General features: G+C 43.1%; 1 protein-coding gene and 1 long non-coding RNA gene across 3 annotated transcripts in view; one reads left to right on the top strand and one right to left on the bottom strand.

Moving 5' to 3' along the window:
• The window catches only part of LOC115930611 (uncharacterized), a 41,348-nt gene extending 22,356 nt beyond the window's left edge, over positions 1-18,992 (bottom strand). The window contains exons 1-2 of the long non-coding RNA XR_004067239.3: positions 17,603-18,992; positions 15,759-15,856 (exon numbers count right to left, since the gene is read on the bottom strand). This is a non-coding gene — a long non-coding RNA (uncharacterized lncRNA). The remainder of the gene's footprint in view (positions 1-15,758; positions 15,857-17,602) is intronic.
• Positions 18,756-23,222, top strand: TCL1A (TCL1 family AKT coactivator A). 2 transcript variants are annotated; one of them, XM_004055658.4, is made up of 4 exons: positions 18,756-19,367; positions 20,921-21,097; positions 21,515-21,568; positions 22,454-23,222. In XM_004055658.4, exons 1-3 carry the CDS (start codon positions 19,248-19,250, stop codon positions 21,560-21,562), a joined length of 345 nt encoding a protein of 114 aa, XP_004055706.1. In that variant the 5' UTR covers positions 18,756-19,247; the 3' UTR covers positions 21,563-21,568; positions 22,454-23,222. The 2 variants fall into 2 exon arrangements, with proteins under 2 accessions (XP_004055706.1, XP_055217870.1); XM_055361895.2 differs by having other exon boundaries at positions 19,132-19,367; positions 21,515-21,563.
• Positions 23,223-23,480: the final 258 nt, after the last annotated feature.

The following is a 23,480-nucleotide window of genomic DNA, read 5'->3' as shown; positions in this document are numbered from 1 at the left end:
TACCTGAGTAAATTTCTCTTTCCTCAGCACTGAACTAGGGACACAGAAGGTGCTTAGTTGTTTTTTGTACAAGGGTAAAAACCTTTCAAACTCATTGCTTACTTTCTCATTCTCTGTCTTCCATGAGAGCAACACGTGCATGCCAAGCTGCCAAGTTCCTCCTTTAAAGAGAATAACTCTGGACAAAGCGCTTGGGGCTTTAATTTTGCTGCTCTCTCATGTTGCAGACTGAATTTTGTCTGAAAACTATCTTTTCTGCTCCCAAAGGCTTTCACCTTGTGTTACAGACACAGAGCACTGGGCGCTTTGTTGGGAGTGGGGACTGGTCAGGTAAATGGATGCACAGAGGGAGAAAGAGGTTATTCAAGGCAGGGAGGAAAGGGAGTTGGGAGGCAAGAAACAAGGAATAGAATCCTCCTCTGACCACTTTCTGTACCAAGAGCTGGTCTGAAATTTTGGGAGGTGGGTGGTTTTTAGGAGCTCAGGTGCACAGAACTGAGTTCCTCATGGTCACTTCCTGGAACATTAGCACATTTTTGTCAGAGGCATTTGAACAAGAGAGACTCCATCTTGAATAGGGGCTGGGTAAAATAAGGCTGAGACCTACTGGGCTGCATTCTCAGGAGGTTATGCATTCTTAGTCACAGGATGAGATAGGAGGTTGGCATAAGATATAGGTCATAAAGACCTGGCTGATAAAACAGGTTGTGATAAAGAAGCCAGCCCCAACCCACCAAAACCAAGATGGTGATGAAAGTGACCTTTGATTGTCTTATTTGTTCATTATGTACTAATTATAATGTATTAGCATGCTGAAAGACACTCCCACCAGTGCCATGACGGTTTGCAAATGGCATGGCAACATCAGCAAGTCACCCTATATGGTCTAAAAGGGGGAGGAACACTCAGTTCCAAGAATTGCCCACCCCTTGTTTAGCATATAATCAAGAAATATATAACCTTAGTCCAGCAGCCCAAGCTGCTGCTCTGCCTATGGAGTAGCCATCTTTTATTCTTTTACTTTCTTAATAAAGTTGTTTTCACCTTACAGTATGGACTCATCCTGAATTCTTTCTTGCGTGAGATCCAAGAACCCTCTCTTGGGGTCCGGATTGGGACCCCTTTCCGGTAACAGTTTCAGGCAAGATGCCCCTTTGGTATCTCATTATTTCTCTCCATTATTCTGTCGATGTTATGGAGTATCCAATCTAGTGCTTATGCGTCCTCCCAATTTCCCTTCTAATATTTGTTTGGATGTATAACTTTTTAAAAAATAATTTGAGGGATGTGGTTTTAAAAATTACATGAATGGGATTTTTTCAACAAATCTGATTCCGTTTTTCACTTGCTTCCTTTGACAGGTGCTTTTGCAGTCTATCCAGGTGGCTCCACATAAATACAGTTTGCTGCTTGTAACTACTGTAGTATCCTCTTCCCTCATAGGAATATACCACATTTTACTTATCCATGCCTACAGGTGCAGATTGCTTACTTTCTGCTCTCTTTGTGACATTCATTCATTTCCTGATTCACAAACATCTGTTGAGTGCTTTTATCCTTCAGGCAATAATCTAGATATTGGGGCTAAATTATACTAAATTGAACACCCTTATAGCAACTATTACTCTGGGGGATTACATCTTTGAGTGGGATTGCTGGGTCAAAGGAGGTACACATACTTAATCTCAGAGTCCTGCCAGATGGATCTCCAGAAAGGCTGTATCCGTTACCCTCCTACCACCTATGCCTGCAGGTTTTTATTCTTTGCAGACTCCCCAGAATTCAGTATTAGATGACTTCTTATTGTTTTTCAATGTGATGGGTGTGACATGGTATTATGTTGCTTTAATTTGTATTTCTTTGACTAGTGTTATGATTAAACACCTCTTTTCAAGCAATGGGGTTTCTCCATCTGAATTTTCTGTATAGACTTTGCGATTTCCTTTAGACTTTTTGTCTTTATATTGCTGATATAAAAAAGCTCTTGGAATGCTCTAGATGTTAATTCCTCATAGGTTTTAGATACTGCAAATATATTTCCCTGTCCTGGTACCTGCCTGTCATTTTTGCTGATCGTTTTCTTCCCATTTTTTTTTTCCTGTATGCTTTCTTTTTTTTTCTTGTATCTTTCTTTCTTTCTTTCTTTTTTTTTTTTTGAGATGGAGTTTCACACTTGTCCCCCAGGCAGGAGTGCAGTGGCACCATCTCGGCTCACTGCAACCTCCGCCTCCCGGGTTCAAGTGATTCTCCTGCCTCAGCCTCTCAAGTAGCTGGGATTACAGGCACCCGCCACCATGCCCGGCAATTTTTTTTTTTTTTTTTTTTTTTTTTTGGTATTTTTAGTAGAGACGGGGTTTCGCCATGTTGAGCAAGCTGGTCTCAAACTCCTGACCTCAGGTGATCTGCCCGCATCAGCCTCCCAAAGTGCTGGGATTACAGGCGTGAGCCACCGTGCCCAGTGTCCTGTATGCTTTCTAATTTGAGGGTTTGTTAAGGAGATTCTTCTGCACTCCTGAGTCACAAACATATATATTGTTTTGCCTCTCATATGTGCCTCTTTAATCCATTTAGAGTTTTTGTTTTGGGGTTTTGTTTTGTTTTTAAAACATGTGAAGGATAGGAACCTAGCTTTCTCCATATAGTAAGGCAGTTTCCAAAATACTATTTATTAAAAGGCTCATGCTTTCTTCATTAGATGATACCTTGATCTTACATGTAATCTTCATAAATACTGGGTTCACTCCTCTATTCATTTGATTTATTTGTCTGTTGTTGGAAAAATCATGCCTCATTTTATCATTATAGCTATTAGAATATTTTTAAATGCATAAGGAACACCCTCTTTGCTCTAACTTTGCTGCTAGAAGAACTCTATTCTTTCATAAAAATTTAGAATATGTCAAGTTTTTATTGTGATTGGAATCACACTGAATTTGTGACGACTTTGGGGGAAAACTGACATCTTTACAATACTGAGTCATCACATCCATCCAGGTGAAGCAATCTCATTGCCCAAGGCATGACTCGAAGTTCTTTGTTTCACAACCAAGAAAAGCAAGGAGCGAGAACACCAAGGGTGAGGTTGGAGCAAAAGTTTAATAAGCGAAAGAAGAAAGTGTAAGAGTTAAAGAAAGAGGAAAGAAACAGGAAATGTGGCTGGCGGTTAAAGACAGGTTTTCTTTAGATAAAACCTGAAAGGGGCTCCTGGCTGATTTTGGTGAGAAGCACTTTCTCTTACAGACTGTAGGGTAAAGAAAGAGAGATCACACTGTTACTGTGTCTATGTAGAAAAGGAAGACATAAGAAATTCCATTTTTATCTGTACCCTGAACAACTGTTTTGCCTTGAGATGCTGTTAATCTGTAACTTTAGCCCCAACCCTGTGTTCACAGAAACATGTGTTATATGGAATCAAGGTTTAAGGGATCTAGGGCTGTGCAGGATGTGCCTTGTTAACAATATGTTTGCAAGTAGTATGCTTGGTAAAAGTCATCGCCATTCTCCAGTCTCGACTAACCAGGGGCACAATGCACTGCAGAAAGCTGCAGGGACCTCTGCCCAGGAAAGCCGGGTACTGTCCAAGGTTTCTCCCAACTGAGACAGCCTGAGATATGGCCTTGTGGGAAGGGAAAGACCTGACCGTCCCCCAGCCCGACACCCGTAAAGGGTCTGTGCTGAGGAGGATTAGTAAAAGAGGAAGGCCTCTTGCAGCTGAGGTAAGAGGAAGGCCTCCATATCCTGCATGCCCCTGGGAACGGAATGACTCAGTGTAAAACCTGATCATACATTCTTTCTATTCTGAGAGGAGAAAACCACCCTGTGGCTGGAGGCGGGATATGCTGGCGGCAATGCTGCTCTGTTACTCTTTGCTACACTGAGAAGTTTGGGTGGAAAGAAGCATAAATCTGGCCTATGTGCACATCCAGGCATAGTACCTTCCCTTGAACTTATTTGTGACACAGATTCCTTTGCTCACGTTTTCTCGCTGACCTTCTCCCCACTATCACCCTGTTCTCCTGCCGGTGCGAGTCTCTGAGTTCCCTCAGTATTTATTGATTACTATTCTACTATCTCAGCAAGGGGAATGCGGCATCTTTTAATAGGTGTTATGGTCTGACTGCTTGTCTTCTCAAAATCCATATTGTTAAAACCTAACCACCAATATAACAATATGAGGAGGTGGGGAATCTGGGAAGTGAGTCTTCTGCTACTTTGTTAGAGTTTTTTTTACATATTCTGGATCTGAGCACTTTGTCAGTTCTGTACGTTGCAAATATTTTCTCCTCCTCTGTGGAATTTTACTTTCTTTAATGAAAAGAAGTTCTTAATCTCAGGAAATCCAATTCACCAATGTTATTAGGGAAGAATTTAAGGTAGAGTTTAGTGGCTCCTTGTGCTACCCTCCGCCCCACTCTGGGTGGCCCAATGAGCTTCTGCCATTTCCCAATATAAGGTTTCTTTCTGGACAGCAATTCATTCATTCAAGTATTTCTTAAGCATCTCCTGTGTGACAGGCTCTCTCCTGGCTGTGTAGGATTCAATGAAACAAAACAAAAGCTTTGCCCTTATAGAGCTTACATTCCAACAGGGAGTTAGAAAAGCATAAGTCTGAAATCTTCAATGTGAGTAATGAAATAAATCATCAAGACTGCTGAGTGGGCTGAGCTGGGATTAGACATGATGAATGTATAAAATCAGAAAGATGCTATGACCTTCTCCAGTGGCACTCAGAAGCCTGAGAAGAGATAAAGCAGGCAATAGAGGGTTGGAAATTAAAATGAGGAAAAAAAACAGCAACTCTTTGGCTTGATTTTCAAGCAATATATTCTAATCTCCAGATGTTATTGCCACAACTGTTCTGCTCAATTTTAACACAATATAGCAATGCCCAGACTAATCCAGTGGTCAGCTTTTTGGCTCAAACAGAAACTAGGAAATGAAAAAGATTTTAGTGAGGTCACTAAGCTTTAGGAAAAATGGGTGTTATCCAGCCTTTGCCATCCCTAGCCTCTCACTCAGATAAGATCATGTAAAATTAGACAACAGATTAGGAGAATGAAGATGCACAGAGACTATCAGAAAGTGATGCTAACAGGAAGAGAAGAGAAAGTAGATGAGCACCTTGCAAGGCAAATGGAGCTAAGAAATACAGGAGTCGGGGGAGCACAGACTTTAACTCTTAAGGGGTGAGCAGCCTGATCAGGGGATGCATTCAGGCTCCTTGTGGACATTTCCAAATCATTACATGGTGCAATAACTTGACATGATAGAGCCCAGAAAAGAAGATTTATTTATATTTAGTCTACTACCTTTATGAACTCAAGGATAGATGTGATGTTGTCCTCTAGAGGGAGAATTCTCTGCCCCATCCCCTACTGCCAATGATATTTTTAAGTTGTCATAAATGGAGAAAAACTTCAGTTATCATGAATATAAACCACACAATCAGTAGTTCTTAACTTTTGGAGTCTTAGACCCTCTCCCTAGAAAAAGAAGTCATGTATTTACATATAAAGAAAATTTTGCATACAATTACAGGACTCTGATGCCTAGCTTTGAACTTCAAGCTGCAATCTCTGACTTATAGGTAATACTCTCATTTATTAGTGATACAAAAATAAATAAATACTGTTACTATTTTTGTTCCACTTTGCCAAAGTTAGTGTATCTTCCATGATACCCTCTCAGTTATATTTCTTAATAACAATGAGCTTAAAACCCATGTTTATAAATACAGTGTAATCCTGGTTAATCTTCCCCAGCTCCACTTCGTTGCTGAGTAATTTATGCAGGGCTATATTTATTCACCTGTTCAGTGCACCACGCTGTGGCCTCACCCACCTGGAGACACCCTGGCCTGATCTCAGCTTCCTCCCATCCTCAGGCCTGTGGACCCAGGCCACAGCATGCCTCCTGCCCAGGTGCACCTGACTGCTGAATGCCTGCTTCCCACCTCTACCCAAATTCCCCTACAGTTTTCCTAATTCCAATTTATTTATTAAATGTAAGAATAATGTCCTCCTTTATGGAGAGGTACTGTGACATCATCTCTGCCCAGAGTGTACTTGAACAGCAGCGCTGATTGTCCAGGAGAGTTTCCAGGACTCGACAGTCACTGAAAAGCTCTCCGTGCAGCTTTTAGGCGATTTAATGTCTACATATTACAGCTCATGTCTCTGCTCTTATGGGAGCCTCTCAGGCTCTGCTCAGAGCCCATCTGTTTGTACAACACACAGAATACTAAGAAATTCATGAATTTTTCGTTGACAAAGATTAAAAGCAAAATGTATAAGCAAAATGCAGAATGCTGGCATATATGGGGATATGAGTAACACTACATTGTGTGTGTTTGTGTGTGTGTGTGTGTGTGTGTGTGTGTGTGTGTGCATGCATGTATGTCATTTTTGAAATCCAGGGCACATTTCACATGTTCAATAGCCACATGTGGACAATGGTCACATATTGGATGGCACATCTTTAGAAAGTTAATCACATGAAGGCCTTATATATAAGGGCTCTTAGAGGAATTACTCCATCAAGAAGTGAATCTAGGAAGGAAAAATAGATATAAGAAGTAAATGTAGAGTGATGTCACCTAAGATAGTGGAGTAAAAGAAAACAGCCTTCACTCCCAAACAACAAAACAAATATTGACAGGTATCCACAAACCAGAATAGCCTTGGGAGGGCTCAAAAGCCCATTCCCCAGCACTTTGGGAGGCCAAGGCGGGTGGATCATGAGGTCAAGAGATCAAGATCATCCTGGTCAACATGGTGAAACCCCGTCTCTACTAAAAATACAAAAATTAGCTGGCATGGTGGTGTGTGCCTATAGTCCCAGCTACTCAGGAAGCTGAGGCAGGAGAATCACTGAACTCAGGAGGCGGAGTTTGCAGTGAGCCGAGATCACACCACCGCACTCCAGCCTGGGGGATAAAGCGAGACTCTTTCTCAAAAAAAAAAAAACAGAGAATACCCGCACAGAAAAGATTGCTTGTGAGACTGGCAGAACAGAGATGCCAGAAAATGGTTAGAAACAAAGAAGAAAGGCAGAGGCTACTGGCATCAGCCATATGGTAGAAGCCATCCTGTCCCCAACAGCCTGTTTCTCAGGGTGTAACAGCATCTTCTGCCTTGAGGTTGAACAACAGCCATTTTCACTGGTGAATCTGTGAGAGAAAAAAACCCTTGGGTAGGGTTTTCCCCACCCAAGAAACAGCTGTTGTGTGGCTTCAAGACTACAGCCACCACCCTCCCTTGGGTATGACCCTGACACACGAGCCACAGCTGCCCCACAAGTGAACACACTCCAGACACCAGGCTCTGTGGCTGCACTACACCCACCCGTGTGTCAGACACCAGAGACATAGCCATAGAACAAGCTTGCACCCCAGAGCCCAGAATCAAGGTCTCTCTGCACATGTACATGTCTATGCTTCAGGCATCTGCTCAGCTGCCACAGAGAACTAGGCCCTGCCCTAACCCCGGAGCCACTGTAACTCTGACCATGTCTGTGCTCCCATTCTTGGCTGACACTTCACAAGCACTCACATCTCATATATTGTTACCAATGCAGCAGTAGGGGTGCCTTCTCCCAGGCACCAGCAGACCCCAGAGCCATAGTCCCTCCACACATGCCCAAGCTTCAGATCTCAGCTCTATGGCTACTCCAGGGTACCATTCATCAATACTAATGCCACTGCCAATGCAAATCGGCCCACAAGCTGGACCCAGTACCAAAAGGGAACTCCTGTCCACAACTTACCCAGTTGGAGAAGAAGAAGTTGAGAAGATCTTAGCAGCTATTACCAGTGAAACCCAACAATCTTCACCACCACTGCAGACATCCACACTGTTGGCCACTTGCAATCTTCAGCAACATCAACACCTGAGCTGACAGAGCTGCACAGAGACACTGTCTGATAACAGTGGCACCCTCACTGGTGTCAGAACTGCTACATAGCATCCAGGAAGTGCCTTCACACCTCCAAGTAGAAGAAGGTCTTTCCACATTGAAACTAGCCCATAAAGTCTGGAAGGGATTGATCTTAACAAATGTGCAGAATTCAACATAAGGCAACAAGAAACATGAAAAGCCAAGAATACATATCGCCATGTATTAGTCCATTTGCATTGCTATAAAGGAATACATGAGGCTGGGTAGCTTACATAACAAAAAGAGGCTTATTTTGGCTTATGGTTCTTCAGACTGTACAAGAAGCATGGCACCAGCACCTGTTTCTGGTGAGGCCTCAGGAAGCTATTCCACATGGCAGAAAACAAAGGGGGAGCAGATATATTACTTGGCAATAGGGGGAGTAAGAGAAAGAGGGAGGTCTCATACTCTTTTAAACAACCAGGTCTCATATTAACTAATAGAGCAAGAACCTGCTCATTACCATAGGGTGGGCACCAAGTCATTCATGAGGGACCTGCCCCCATGATCTAAAACCTCTCTTCAGGCCCCACCTCCAACATTGTGAATTACATTGCAAAATAAGATTTGGAGGGGACAAATATCCAAAATATATTATTCCTCATTGGTCCCCCAAATCTCGTCATGTCTTTCTCATGTCGCAGAATACAATGATCCGTTTCCAGTAGTCTCCCAAAGTCTTAACTTGTTCCAAACATCAACTTGAAAGTCTCATCTGAGATTCAAGGCAAATTCCTTAGAGTTATGAGGCTGTGTGATCAAAAATAAATTATTTACTTCCAGGATACAATGATAATACAAGCACTGGGTAAACAGTCCCTTTTCAAAAGGGAGAAATCTGCCAAAAGAAAGGAACAACAGGTACCATGCAAGTCCAAAACCCAACAGGGCAGACATTAAACCTTAAAGCTCCAAAATAATCTCCCTTGACTCCATGTTCCACATCCTGAGCACACTGGTGCAAGGGGTAGGCCCTCCAAGCCCCGGGCAGCTCCATCCCCATGGCTTTGTTGGGTGCAGGCCATGTGGCTCTGCTTTCATGGGTTGGAGTAGAATGTCTGCAGCTTTTCCAGGCTGAGTGCATATTGCTGGTGGCTCTACCATTATGGGGTCTGGAGGGTGTTAGCCCAGTTTAGACAGTTCTACTAGGTAGTCCCCTAGTGGAGACTCTGTATGGGGGCTCCAATCCCACATTTCTCCTCATCATTGCCTTAGTAGAGGCTCTCTGTAGGGGCTCTGCCCTTGTGACAGGTTTCTACCTGGGCACTCAGGATTCCCCACACATCTGAAATCTAGGTGGAAGCTGCCAAGTCTCCATAACTCTTGCATTATGCACACCTGCAGATCCAATACCATGTGGAAGCCCCAAGGCTTATGGCTTGCACTCTTTGGAGTTGTGACCCAAGCTGTACCTGGGGCTGTTTGAGCCAAGGCTGGAGCCTGTGCTGCAAGTATGTGGGGAGCAGCATTGCAAGGTAAGACAGCACAGGGCAATTGTGCCCTGGGCCTGACCCCTAAAACCCGTCTGTCCTTTTAGGCCTCTGGGCTTGTGATGGGAGGGGTGACCTGGAAGATTCCTGTAATGCCTTTTCCCCATTTTACTGAATATTAGCACTTGGCTCCCTTTTAGTCATGCTAATCTCTCTAGAAGAGTTTGTTCCCCAGCCTGCATGGATCCTTCTCCTTTGGATTCCTCTCCTGAAGATGCTCTTTCCTTCTCTACCACATGAACAGGCTGAGGATTTTTGCTCCCATATCTTACTGTAGGTTGTTAGAAGTAGCCATGCCACTTCTGGAATGCTTTTCTGCTTAGAAACTTTTTCCGCCAGATATCCTAGGTCATCACTCTTAAGTTTAGTTGTCCATAAAGTCCTAGGACATGGATAAAATGCAGTTAAGTTCTTTGCTAGGGAGTAACAAGGGTGAATTTTGCTCCAGCCCCCAGTAAGTTTTTCATTTCCATCTGAGACCTTGTCAGCCTAGCCTTTACTGTCCATATTTCTATCTGCATTTTGGTCACAACCACTTAACCAGTCTCTAATAAGTTCCAAAGTTTCCCTTATTTTCCTGTCTTCTTCTGAGCCCTCCAAACTCCTTCAATCTCTGCCTGTTACCCAGTTCCAAAGCCACTTTCACATTTTCAGGTATCTTTATAGCAATACCTCACTACTCAGTACTAATTTTTCTGTATTAGTCCATTTTGCATTGTTATAAAGGAATGCCTGAGGCTAGGTAATTTATAAAGAAAAGAAGTTTATTTTGGTTTATGGTTCTGTAGACTGTACAAGAAGCATGACACCAGTATCTGCTTCTGGTGAGGCCTCAGGAAGCTATTACTCATGGTAGAAGGTAAAGGGGCATGTCACATGGTGAGAGGAAGCAAGAGATTGGGGGGAGGTCCCGGACTCTTTAACAACCAGATATCACATGAACTAATAGAGCAAGAACTTACTCATTACTGTGGGAAGGCTGCCAAGCCATTCATGAGTGATCTCTCCCTGTGATCCAAATACCTCTAGGTCCCACCTTGAATATTGGAGATTACATTTTAACATAAGATTTAGAGGAGACAAATATCCAAAGTATGCCACACCACAAAACAAACAAAAAACCAATAATCTCCCAGTAGCTGACCCAAAAGAAATGGAGATATATAAACTGCCTGACAAAGAATTCGAAATAATTGCTATAAGGAAGCTCAGAGAATTTCAATAAAAATACAAAAAAACAATTCAATTAAATCAGAGAAACATAAATGAACAAAATAGATCAAAATCATATACAAAAATAAACAGATTGAAATCATATGCAAAAATGAAAATTCTGGAGCTGAAAAATTTGGTGAATGTAATGTGAACTGCAACAGAGAGCATCAACAGCAGAATTAATAAAGCAAAAGAAGAATCTGTGAATTCAAAGACAGGTTATATGAAAGTATACAGTCAGAGGAGAAAAAAGAAAAAACTTTAACAATGAAGAAAGCTTAAAGAATTTATGGGGCAGCATCAGGAGAACAAATATTTAAATTATGGATGACCAAGAAGCAGAAGAGAAGAACAAAAAAAAACCCAGAAAGCTTATCTAAAAAAATAAAAGCTTCCTGGTGCATAAGGGGCACCAAAGAAAATAAATAAACAAATAAATGTTAGAAACTTCCCAAATCTGGGGAAAGATATAAATATTGAGGTATAGGGAGGTCAAAAGTCTCCAATCAAATTCAATCCAAATAAGACTGCACCAAGCCATATTACAATCAAACTGTCAAAAATCAAAGACAAAGAGAGGATCCTGAAAGCAGCAAGAAAAAAGAAGCATATCACATAAAAGAGGGCTCTAACAAGGCTGGCAGTGGATTTCTCAGAAGAAACCTTACAGGCCAGGAGAGAGTGGGATGATATAGTCAACATGCTTCAGGGAAAAAAACCCCTGCAAACCAATAATGCTTTACCTGACAAAGCTGTCCTTTAGGAAATGATAAAGACTTCCCAGAAAAGAAAAGCTGAGGGAGTTTGTCACCACTGGACATACCTTACAAGAAATGCTAAAGGGAATTCTTTAACCTGAAAGAAAAGGATGCTAACAAGTAACATGAAAACATATAAAAGTATAAAATTCACTGGTAAAAGTAAGTACAGAGTCAAATTCACAATACCCTAATACTGAAATGGTAGTGTGTAAATCACTTATATCTTTAGTATGAAGGTTAAGGCTAGGCATGGAGGCTCACGCCTGTAATTGGCACTTTGGGAGGCCAAGGTAGGCGGATCACCTAAGGTCAGGAGTTTGAGACCAGCCTGGCCAACCTGGTGAAACCCCATCTCTACTAAAAATACAAAAATTAGCCGTGTGTGGTGGCACATGCTTGTATTCCCAGCTACTCAGGAGGCTGAGGCAGGAATCGCTTGAACCCAGGAGGTGAAGGTTGCAGTGAGCCGAGATCACGCCATTGCACTCCAGCCTGGGTGACAAGAGTGAAACTCCATCTCAAAAAAAAAGGTGGGGGGTTAAAAGACCAAACTATTAAAAAGAATAACAACTACAATGATTTGTTAAGGGATACACAATATAAAAATACGTAAATTATTACACAAACATATAAAATGTAGTTGGAGGGGCACTGGAGTAAAAGCATAGAGGTTTTTGTGATCAAGGTTAAGTTATCAGCTTAAAATAGCCCATTGTAACTATTTGATGTTTTATGTAAGCCTATGGTAACCACTAAGCAAAAATCTATAGTAGATACACAAAAGATAAAAAGAATCAAAGCATGCCACTAGAGAAAACCATCTAACCACAAAGGTAAACGGCAAGTGAGCAAGAAAGGAAGAAAGGATCTACAAAATAACCAGTAAACAATGAGCAAAATTACAGTAGTAAGTCCTTACCTATTAATAATTACCTTGAATGTAAATGGATTAAATTCTCTAAGAAAAAGAGTGGCTGAATTGATTTAAAAAAAGAAAAAAAGCAGACTCAACTACATGCTACCTACAAGAGACTCACTTTGCCTTTAAGAACACACATAAATTGAAAGTGGAGGGATGGAAAAAGATATTTCATACAAATGGAAACCAAAAGAGAGCAGAGATAGCTATATTTACATCAGATAAAATAGACCTGAATTCAGGAGAACATTGACTACATAAAAAAAGAGACTAAGTTAAAAACTATAAAAAGAGACAAAGGTCATTATATAATGATAAACGAGTCAATTCATCAAGAAGATAAAATAATTACAAATGTATATACCCTCAACCTCAGAGCATCTAAATATATAATGCAAATATTAATAGACCTGAAGAGAGAGATAGACTGCAATACAATAATAGTAAGGGAACTTAATACCTCCACTTTCAACAATGGACAGATCATCCAGAGAGAAAATCAATACAGAAATATTGAACTTGAGCTACACTTTAGACAAAATGGACCTAACAGACATATACAGAACATTCTACACAACATAAGCAGAATATATCCTCAAGAGCACAGGGAACCTTCTATAAGATAGATTATATATTAGGCCACATAACAAGTGTTAACAAATTTAAAAAAATTGAAATCACATCAGGTATCTTTTCCAATCACAATGGCATGAAACTAGAAATCAATAGGAGGAATTTTGAAAATTCACAAGTATGTGGAAATTAAACAACATGCTCCTAAACAACCAGTGGTTGAAGAAGAAATTACAAGGAAAATTTAAAAATATTTTGAAACAAATGAAAGTGGAAACACAACATACCAAAACATATGAGATGTAGCAAAAGCAGTTCTAAGATGGAAGTTTATAGCAATAAATGCCTACATCAAAAAAGAAGGATCTTAAATAAACAACCTAACATCATACCTCCACAAACTGGAAAAAGAAGAAGAAATTAAGGTTCAAATTAGCACAAGAATGGGAATAATAAAGATCAGAGCAGAGATAAATGAAATATACTAGAAAAACAGTAGAAAAGATCAAGGAAACTAGGAGTTGATGTTTTGAAAAGGGCAAAATCAATAGAACTTTAGTTAGACTAAAAAAAGAGAAGACCTAAATAAACAAAATCAGAAATGAAAGATGAAACATTACAACTGATACCACAGACATATAAAGGTTCATAAGAGCCTGCTATGAATAATGTTGTGCCAACAAATTGGATAAACTAGAAGAAATGGACGAACTCCTAGACATATATAACCTAGTAAGACTGAATCATGAAGAAACAGAAAATCTGAACAGAGCAATAACAAGTGAGAAGATTGAATCAGTAATAAAAAGTCTCCCATCAAAGAAAAGCCCCACAACCTGATGCTTCACTGCTGAATTCTACCATCCATTTAAAGAACTAATACCAACCCTTCCCAAGTGCTCCAAAAAATTGCAGAGGAAGGAATACTTCCAAATTTATTGTATAAGGCCAGCATTACCCTGATACTAAAGTCAGATAAGGACACTGCAAGAAAAAAATATATTACAGGCCAATATCCCTGATGAATATAGATGTAAAAATCCTCAACAAAATACTAGCAAACTGAATTCAACAGCACATTAAAAGGATCATTCATCATTATTAAATGATATTTATCCCAGGGATACAAGGATAGTTCAATGTACACAAACCAGTAAAAGTAACACATCACATTAACAGAATGAAGGACAAAAACCATATGATCATCTCAATAGATGCAGAAAAGGCATTTGACAAAATTGAATATCCTTTCAAGGTAAAAACTCTCGACAAATTAGGTCTAGAAGGAATGTACCTCAGTACAATGAAGCATATATGACAAGTCCACAGCTAATGTCATACTGAATAGTAAAAAGTTTAAGGCTTTTTCTCTAAGATCAGGAACAAGAGAAGGATGCTCACTCTCACTGCTTCTAATCAGCGCAGAACTGGAAATCCTAATCAGAGCAACAGGTAAAAGAAAGAAAAGGCATCCAAATGAAAAGGAAGAAGTTAAATTGTCTCGGTTTGTAGAGGACGTGATCTTATAAGTATAGAAAACTCCTAAAGATTCCATCCAAAAGCTGTTAGAACTGATAAATGAATTCAGTAAAATTGCAGGATACAAAAACCAACATACAAAAATCAGTAACGTTTCTGTACACTAATAATGAGCTATGTGAAAAAGAAATTTTAAAAATCCCATTCACAATAGCTACAAAAAATAATAAAATACTTAGGAATAAATGTAAGCAATGAGGTGAAAGATCTGAACACGCAAAACTACAAAATACCCATGACAGAAACTGAAGAAGACACAAACGAATGGAACAATATCTCATGTTCATAGATTGAAGGAATCAAAATTATTAAAATGTTCATCCCACTCAAAGCAACCTACATATTCAACGCAATCCCTACCAAAATTCCAACAACACTTTCACATTAACAGAAAAAATAATCCTAAAATTCATATGGAACCACAAAAGATCTGAATAGCTAAAACATTTTTGAACAAAACAGAAAAACAAAAACAAAGCTGTAGGCATCATAGCATCAGTAGGACAGTAACACCCAAGGTGTGGAGTAATCCCAGGATTGAGAAATGTTTCCAATAAAAATGTAGGTCAACTTTAACTTGCCTCTGGCAAATGGCAACCACAGTTGTAGCTCAAAGTGTCCAGTGCAATTCTATCACATCTTGGTCACTCGCTAGCTTGGCAGAATCAACTATTCGCTGCATTTTGAGTAGGGGTTGTGAGTTGTGTTTTTCATTTGTGTTTTGTGTGGGTATCAAGGGTAGCATGGGGGTTAGTATAGGTCCTTGCTACCCAGAGGTGATTTATAGACCATTAGTACCTGCCTCAACTCCGAGGATATGAATATGTTACAAATTCAGAATCTTGAGAATCGCCTCAACCCTACCAAATTAGAATCTGTATTTAAATAAAATCTCCATATACACTTTAAAGTTGGAGAAGCTTTAAGTTTCTTAGAACTGTTAATTTTAAAGAGAGAGATGATAGCTATGTAGTGGGCAGAGTAGGATCAGTCCCTAATTTCTACTTGAAATATCCTTGTCTCAGATTCTCCATTAATTTAGAGATACCATTTCATCCCTTATGAGTAAAGGCTACAACATCTTTTGTACCCTGAACTCACTTGATCAGCAGCCTTAATTATTTCAACTATGGCCCAGACCGAGGAATTAAAAAAAAAAAAAAAAAAACAGGCTGGGCACGGTGGCTCATGCCTGTAATCCCAGCACTTTGGAAGGCTGAGGTGGGAGGATCACCTGAGGTCGGGAGTTCAAGACCAGCCTGACCAACATGAAGAAACCCCGTTTCTACTAAAAATACAAAATTAGACAGGCGTGGTGGCGCATACCTGTAATCCCAGCTACTCAGGAGGCAGAAGCAGGAGAATCGCTTGAACCCAGGAGGTGGAGGTCGCAGTGAGCCAAGATCACACCATTGCATTCCAGCCTGGGCAACAAGAGGGAAACTCTGTCTCAAAAAACAAACAAACAAACAAACAAACAAACAAAACACTCCAGGCATGGATGCCTTAATAGCTACATATATATCACAGATTCTGTGTTTTACACATTAGCAAGATCTCAGACCCTTATGATTCCAATAAACTTAGGGCTATGGATCCCTGACCACAAAGGATTGGAAGCAGCAAAGTAGGGCAAAGGGAAAGAAGTAAAATATGGAGTTGGGGTGAAGTTTACAATGAGAATTGATGGTAGAAAGAATAGCTTTGACATTTTCATAGTTATTTAGATTAATAAATCTGTGCACACATCAAAAACAGTCACTCAGATCTTAAAGAAATTGTACTTAACCCTGCCTACATGTTAGCATCACCTACTTTTCTCAAGCCTCAATCTCGGAGATTCTGATCTAATTGGTTTGGAGTGGGATCCAGGCGCAGGTGTTTTATTAAAGCTTCCCAGGTGATTCTTAGTGGTTTAAGGTCAGTCATCATAGGGCCCAGAGGCCTAAACACCTGAGTAGCCTCTAAATAGGCTCTTTCCAGCTTGCTATAATCATTGACAATCAAGGACCCCAGGGTTGGTTAGGATGACCTTGGTTACTAGGATTTTCTTTTAAGAGGAAAACACTCTATATATTAGAGGTGATTTTGGCAGAAAATAAGATAGCCTGGAAGTAAATGATACATAAACACCGATATAAGTCCTGTGTCATAGTTGGAGAAATCTGGAGGGCACTGGTGTGTTGAATCAGACACCCCCTATCTCTCCCTCTTGACCCTCCCTCCATATAGCCCAACATTTACCATGCCCATCAATCACCTGGGGGTCTTGTTCCAATACAGATTCTGACTCAGTAGTCTTGGGGGAGGCTCCAGATGATGCTATTGTAGCTGGTCCAGGGACTACACTTTGAGTCAAGGTCATCCTGATGGCCTTGACTACTCCTCAATCCCTTCTTTGGAACCCAAACAAGAAGAACGGCTCCCATGAATTCCACTGGGGTCCTTGATCTACAGCCACTGTACCCAAAACTGTAGGCTTTCCTGAACTAACATCATATATTTTGTCCATCTCTTTTCTTAACTATTCCCTCCTCCCACTAGGCAATGTTATAGGAGGATTGGGGCCTACTGAGTTAGAAACAAGCTTAGAGAGCAGGTAGTTTTGCCCATTCATTACAAAACTATGGCACTGAGGCCAAGTTGCAAAGGATCTGTCAAGTTCACAAGTGATCGTGGTAAAGGCAAAACTAGATCTAAATCAGGACATGAACGCATCCATTAAGGATTCTGTCAAAATGATTGCTTCCTGTAGCTTTCTGTGTGAAACATCCATTTGCTTATCCTCAGGGAAATCAGACTAAGACTCGGAAAGGAACATAAAATTCTAAAGCTAGGCTTATGGCCTTTATAACCCTTAGATGGGGCAGATAACATGCCACCGAGGCTCAGAGACAGCTCTGACACTATGCAATAGCTACTGTTTCCCCTTTTGTGGAATGTTCACTTAAAAAAGCTCAAGGGCTCTGTAAGTTGCCCAATGAACTCCACAGACATCCTTAATTCATTTTCATTTATTGGAACCCTCTCTCAAATAATTTTCTAAATCTCACGCAATGATGATGTATATTCTTGCTCAATATTAAGAAGCCCTCATGCAAAATCGAAGAAATAAATTGTTCTTACAAAAGAAGGAAAAAGGAATTATATTCCCAGAACATTCTGCTTACCCAGACACACGGATCTGATTCTTGCTCCATTGTTTGTAGCATTCTGGATCCTAGGGCCATTGATGAGGCTGGGTCAGTGGCCACACTGGCTCCTGGGTACCCCTTCCCTGGCCACAAAAGTCCATCCCAGCAGCACTATTTAAACTGGACTTGTTATTTCTCACTTCAAAGCTCTGGCCTGGGCTTAGACCTCCCCAACAGAGCTTATTAGCGAGCTTGTCATCTTGCTCTGTGGCTATCTGGGTCTGGAGTCAAGAGCCATTCACAGGAAAATCAGCATGAAACCTTTAAGTTTGCATATTAAATATTAACACCACTAAGGGCTACAGTGGAAAAGAGGTTTGCTGAGCTCAAGGGCCCTCACTCCACCCCCAACTTCCCTTGGCTTTTCTCTTCTATGTTGTGTTCCTGGTAAATCCCATTATGTCTCGACTACCTTAGGCCCTCTCAGCCCCTTCTTGGGAATTAGGCTGTCTGGATAGGCAAAGAGGCATATACCCAGCTGCCAGGTGAATCAGATGTCCTCATCAGATCTCTTAATTTCCACTTTGGTGATATTTCAAAGGATCACAAATTATGTTCTTAGTGCCTGGTCAGAGAACTGGGAAAGAGCTATAAGATGAGACACCAAACTCCACCCCATGGTGATGTTTGAACCAGGCTGGAGCTGGTTTCACACGTTTTTCATTGTGCATGACTTTCTTAATTGCCTTAGTGGGAATGCGTTACTGCAAAATAAAGTGAAATTGTTTTCCTTATTGCTTGTAATTTACAGAGGGGTGGTTTTGATCATATAAACCAGGCACTTTTCAAATCCATTGATCTTAGGGTGGAAGGAGGGATTTCTTTTTAAGTATTCATTTCGAACTATGCTTTCACTAGTAAACTCAAAGCCCAAGGGGAAAAACCCATGATTCTCCATTTTGTAATAGCTATTAGACGTCCACAGCATCATCAGACCTGTGGAAAACGCATGCTTTGTGTATGGAAGAGGGAGAGGGAGCGTCAGGAGTTGTCCTTTGCCAAAAAACGTACTCTGACACTCAAAGGCACAGGCTGGTGGAGATCCAGGGAACCCGGGAAAGCCCAGGCCTAACTCAGGCCCGCGCGGATCTCTTCTGATCCCAGAAGATGAGGAGTTGGTCCTGGCTCTGGGCATCCTGGTGTCGACTGTGAGTTCCCAGCAGAGGCCCAGAGTCCCGGTCCGGCAGCCGAGGGAAGCGGCGGGGTCTTCCAGAAGAAGAAAGGGCCAAGGTCACCCCGGTGCCTCTCCAGCAGCAGCAGAGGGCGGCGGTCGGGGTCGCTGCTGGCCGGGGCCTCGAGGAAGGCGCGGGCCAGCTGGGGCCGGGTCTGCGTTCCCAGGCGCTGCCACCGTTCCAGGGAGCAAATCAGCCCGGGACGTAGCGCCTGCGCGGGACCCTCACTTGCCACCAAGACCCCCACAAACCCCGCCCCATCCTGCCTTACGCCCCGCCCCAAGGTCGTTCTCCCGACCCGGGGTCCCGCCCCAAGGCCGTCCTCCCGCCCCGCCGCTTGGTGGCGGCCGCATGCTGCCCGGATATAAAGGGTCGGCCCCACATCCCAGGGACCAGCGAGCGGCCTTGAGAGGCTCTGGCTCTTGCTTCTTAGGCGGCCCGAGGACGCCATGGCCGAGTGCCCGACACTCGGGGAGGCAGTCACCGACCACCCGGACCGCCTGTGGGCCTGGGAGAAGTTCGTGTATTTGGACGAGAAGCAGCATGCCTGGCTGCCCTTAACCATCGAGGTACAGCCAGCTTTGGAGCGGATGGCGAGGCAGCAGGGGCAGCCCCTGGGAGCTTGGGATGCCCTAGGAAGGGCGAGGACTCAAGGAGCACTCACTATGGGGCAGGGAGGATCCCCACAGATGAAGCCACTTTGAGCCGGGTTCTGGAGGATGAATAGGAGTTCTCCAGGCAGGGAAGAAGGGTGGGAAAACCGCAAAGGAATGTCGGTCAAAAGGGGGGACCCAGTGCCTGTGGAGTGTGACTATAATGTTGACTACAGCAGGCATTTTCTGGGCTTCGGGGTCCTAATCCTTAAAAATGGGTATCTCTAAGTGACTCATCCATATGGCCGATTATCGGAATCATCGCAGGTGGGTCCCAGAAATCTGTATTTTTAAAAAGAACCCTCAACAGTTTAGGGTCAACCAGGCATAGCAAACACTGCCCTAGAGTGTGAAGTATTTTCCATTACCTCTGGGCTTTATTTAGAAAACAAATTTAACAAGTGATGTCGTAGTATAAGCGCCGGTATTGAATCAATATTGACTTTTTTAATGTGTGATGCCTTAAGATGGGTCCTTAATCCATGTTGAGTTTTTGTTAAAGAAATAGATAAATCTTTTACAAGTATTTGGATTTACTCAATGAAAAAGAGTCAAAAAATGTTCAAACTCTCTCCAAACATACACTGAAGAGAGCATAAAAATTAAAAAACATATTAGAACATGTATGTCCAGTAGCAAACAATCAAAAATTATTGAGTGTTGACTGTGTCTCTACAGATGGGAAACTGAGGCACAAAAATGTACATTTGTCCGAGGTAAGATTGCTAGTAGGTAATGGGGTTGGAATTCTAGGCTCTTAACCACCACAAAATCTGCATTTTTATTGGCATTTCAATTTCTTAAATATGTTTTTACTTTAACAATCAAGTTAAATACTTTTTTAAAATCAAAATTTGAAGAAATAATTTGAAGATTCAGTGGATTTTTTTTTAAATCTCTGAGAAATCTCTTCTTCAACGTGACACCAAAACCACGAACCAGACAGTTTTTCATAAAATCATGATACATGCTCCACAAAAAATAACCCACTAGCAAACTGTGGGACAGATTTTGTCTCACATCATTGAAAAGGCCAGTATTCTTTTTCTCTCTTTCTTTGTCTTTTTTTTTTTTTTTTTTTTTTCCTGTAGATACAGGGTCTCGCTCTGTGACCCAGGCTGGTCTTAAACTCCTGGCCTCAAGCGATCCTCCTGCCTCTGCCTTCCAAAGCACTGGAATTACAAGTGTGAGCCACTGCAACCCGCCAGAAAAAAGTGTGCCTTTCATGGCCCTGTCTGGGTGGCTAGACACATGTGTGTGCTGGTGGACCTGGCCCAGCCAGAGTCCCTGAGAGGAGCATGCATGGCCTAAGGAAGTGAGCTTCAGGGAACAGTGATGACCATCATTTCACACTCGGACCCCTGCCCAGATGGGTGGGTGGCTGGCAGGAGGGATTCCGGTTTCCTGCGCCTGGAGAAGCCCTGGCAAGCGGAACCTGAAAGTATGCCCTGTCCTTTTCTTCTCCTCAGATAAAGGATAGGTTACAGTTACGGGTGCTCTTGCGTCGGGAAGACGTCGTCCTGGGGAGGCCTATGACCCCCACCCAGATAGGCCCAAGCTTGCTGCCTATCATGTGGCAGCTCTACCCTGATGGACGATACCGATCCTCAGACTCCAGTTTCTGGCGCTTAGTGTACCACATCAAGGTGAGTGTGTTTCTCCTAGAGGTCCATCGGGTGATCTTGGGTTTGCCCTCCTCCATGTCTGGCCTTAGTGGTTTATCTTCCCTCCATCCCAGTCCCAAAAGCATTAAAAAATGGGGGAAATGTACAAGTGCGGATTTCTAAAGGACTTTACCGGAGAGAAGATAGATCCTCTGAGGTCTCTAACAGAACCCTACCTCCACTTCCTCCCAGCCCCCAGCTGGCCGCAGGAAGACATCTCTGGTGGGCAGTCACAGGCTGAAGGCTGGTGGGAGGAGGGGCAGTCTCCAAGAGCCCCTGAAATCCTCACACCTGGGTTCCTACCTGCTGTTTCCAGCTAGGGGAAGGCGCAGGAGTGAGGAATGGAGGGAGTGCAGGGCTCTGGCCGATCAATGCCTTCTCTCTCTCTCTGCCTCTCAGATTGACGGCGTGGAGGACATGCTTCTCGAGCTGCTGCCAGATGACTGATGTATGGTGAGCTCCACTGGAGCCTGACCCCTCTTAGTCCACAGTGGCTGTATCAGAAAGAAAGACCACCCCTTCTCCATGAAGGCAGTGCTAACCCCTCCCCGACTGCTGCCATCTGAGGGTCCCTAGGGATGGGAGAGGCTTCCTGGAGGCACTCATGTCTCTCCCTTACCACTTTGGGAGCCAAGGGCTTTGTAGGCAGCCCCCTTTATCGCAGCTGCTCATATCTATAAAGTACTTCACAAGTTTCAGTTGGCACTTTCATTTACCATTGCTTTTTTTTTTTTTTTTTTTTTTTTTGAGATGAGTCTGGCTCTGTGGCCCAGGCTAGAGTGTAGTGGTGCAATCTCAGCTCACTGCAAGCTCTGCCTCCCGGGTTCACACCATTTTCCTGCCTCAGCCCTCGGAGTGGCTGGAACTACAGGCGCCCGCCACCACACCTGGCTAACTTTTTGTATTTTTTTTTTTTTTTTTTTTATTAGAGACGGGGTTTCACCGTGTTAGCCAGGATGGTCTCGATCTCCTGACCTCATGATCTGCCCGCCTCGGCCTCCCAAAGTGCTGGGATTACAGGCATGAGCCACCACGCCCAGCCTTACCATTGCTTTATTAAATAAGCACTGGTGCTTGATTACATCAGCTGAGCCAGGTATTAGATACGCTATTGAGTTTTGAGGAAATAAGAGTACAAAACTCAGAAATGAGTTGAAGTATAGTGACATCTTCAGATTACAGAGCCAGGTGTCAGAATTTGCCTTGGCTCAGAAGGCCTCTGGGGGCCATCCCTGACCGCTAGGCTTCCCACTTACACCTGCTCCAGCAGCACCACCCCTCGCCACTGCCTGGTCCTTTCCTTCACCCTTGATTCTGTCTTCTCTTGTCCTTCTCCAGGTCTTGGCAGCACCTGTCTCCTTTCACCCCAGGGCCTGAGCCTGGCCAGCCTACAATGGGGATGTTGTGTTTCTGTTCACCTTCGTTTACTACACCTGTGTCTTCTTCTCCATCACGCTGGGGTCTGGGAGGAATGGACAGACAGAGGATGAGCTCTACCCAGGGCCTGCAGGACCTGCCTGTAGCCCACTCTGCTCGCCTTAGCACTACCACTCCTGCCAAGGAGGACTGCATTTGGCAGAGCTTCTTCCAGGTGCCCAGCTGTACCTGTGCCTCAGCTTTTCTCAGCTGGCTGATGGTCTTCGGCCTCTTTCTGTCCCTTCTGTCCCTCACAGCACTAGTGTTTCATGTTGCACACCCACTCAGCTCCGTGAACTTGTGAGAACACAGCCGATTCACCTGAGCAGGACCTCTGAAACCCTGGACCAGTGGTCTCACGTGGTGCTACGCCTGCACGTAAACACGCCTGCAAACGCTGCCTGCCCACACAGGTTCAGGTGCAGCTCAAGGAAAGGCCTGAAAGGAGCCCTTATCTGTTCTCAGGACTCAGAAGCCTCTGGGTCAGTGGTCCACAGCCCGGGACGCAGCAGGAGGCCAGGCCGGCGAGCCCTGTGGATGAGCCCTCAGAACCCTTGGCTTGCCCACGTGGAAAAGGGATAGAGGTTGGGTTTCCCCCGTTTTATAGATGGTCACGCACCTGGGTGTTACAAAGTTGTATGTGGCATGAATACTTTTTGTAATGATTGATTAAATGCAAGATAGTTTATCTAACTTCGTGCGGAATCAGCTTCTATCCTTGACTTAGATTCTGGTGGAGAGAAGTGAGAATAGGCAGCCCCCAAATAAAAAATATTCATGGATTTATTTATTCCAGAGCCCCCCCTGCCTCCATCTGGTCCTGCCCTCCTCACCCTCCTCATTCCCATGTGCCCTCGGCCCCAGCCAGCTCTGCCTCCTCCTTACCTGGGCATTCACCAGGCTCTGTCCTTGCACAGATAACTTCTATCCTCTCTGCTCACAATCCCAG

Source organism: Gorilla gorilla, chromosome 15, assembly GCF_029281585.2.
Source record: "Gorilla gorilla gorilla isolate KB3781 chromosome 15, NHGRI_mGorGor1-v2.1_pri, whole genome shotgun sequence".
NCBI lineage: Eukaryota > Metazoa > Chordata > Mammalia > Primates > Hominidae > Gorilla > Gorilla gorilla.
The sequence above is the reverse complement of the archived record's forward strand: the minus strand, read 5'-3'. Positions and strand labels throughout refer to the sequence as shown.

What these genes read in the sequence shown, in the direction of transcription:
- TCL1A (XM_004055658.4), top strand. Translation starts at nt 19,248, where the DNA reads ATGGCCGAGTGCCCGACACTCGGGGAGGCAGTCACCGACCACCCGGAC. An exon ending in GGCTGCCCTTAACCATCGAG is followed by an intron (nt 19,368 to 20,920) that starts GTACAGCCAGCT and finishes TCTTCTCCTCAG; the next exon opens with ATAAAGGATAGGTTACAGTT. An exon ending in GCTTAGTGTACCACATCAAG is followed by an intron (nt 21,098 to 21,514) that starts GTGAGTGTGTTT and finishes TCTGCCTCTCAG; the next exon opens with ATTGACGGCGTGGAGGACAT.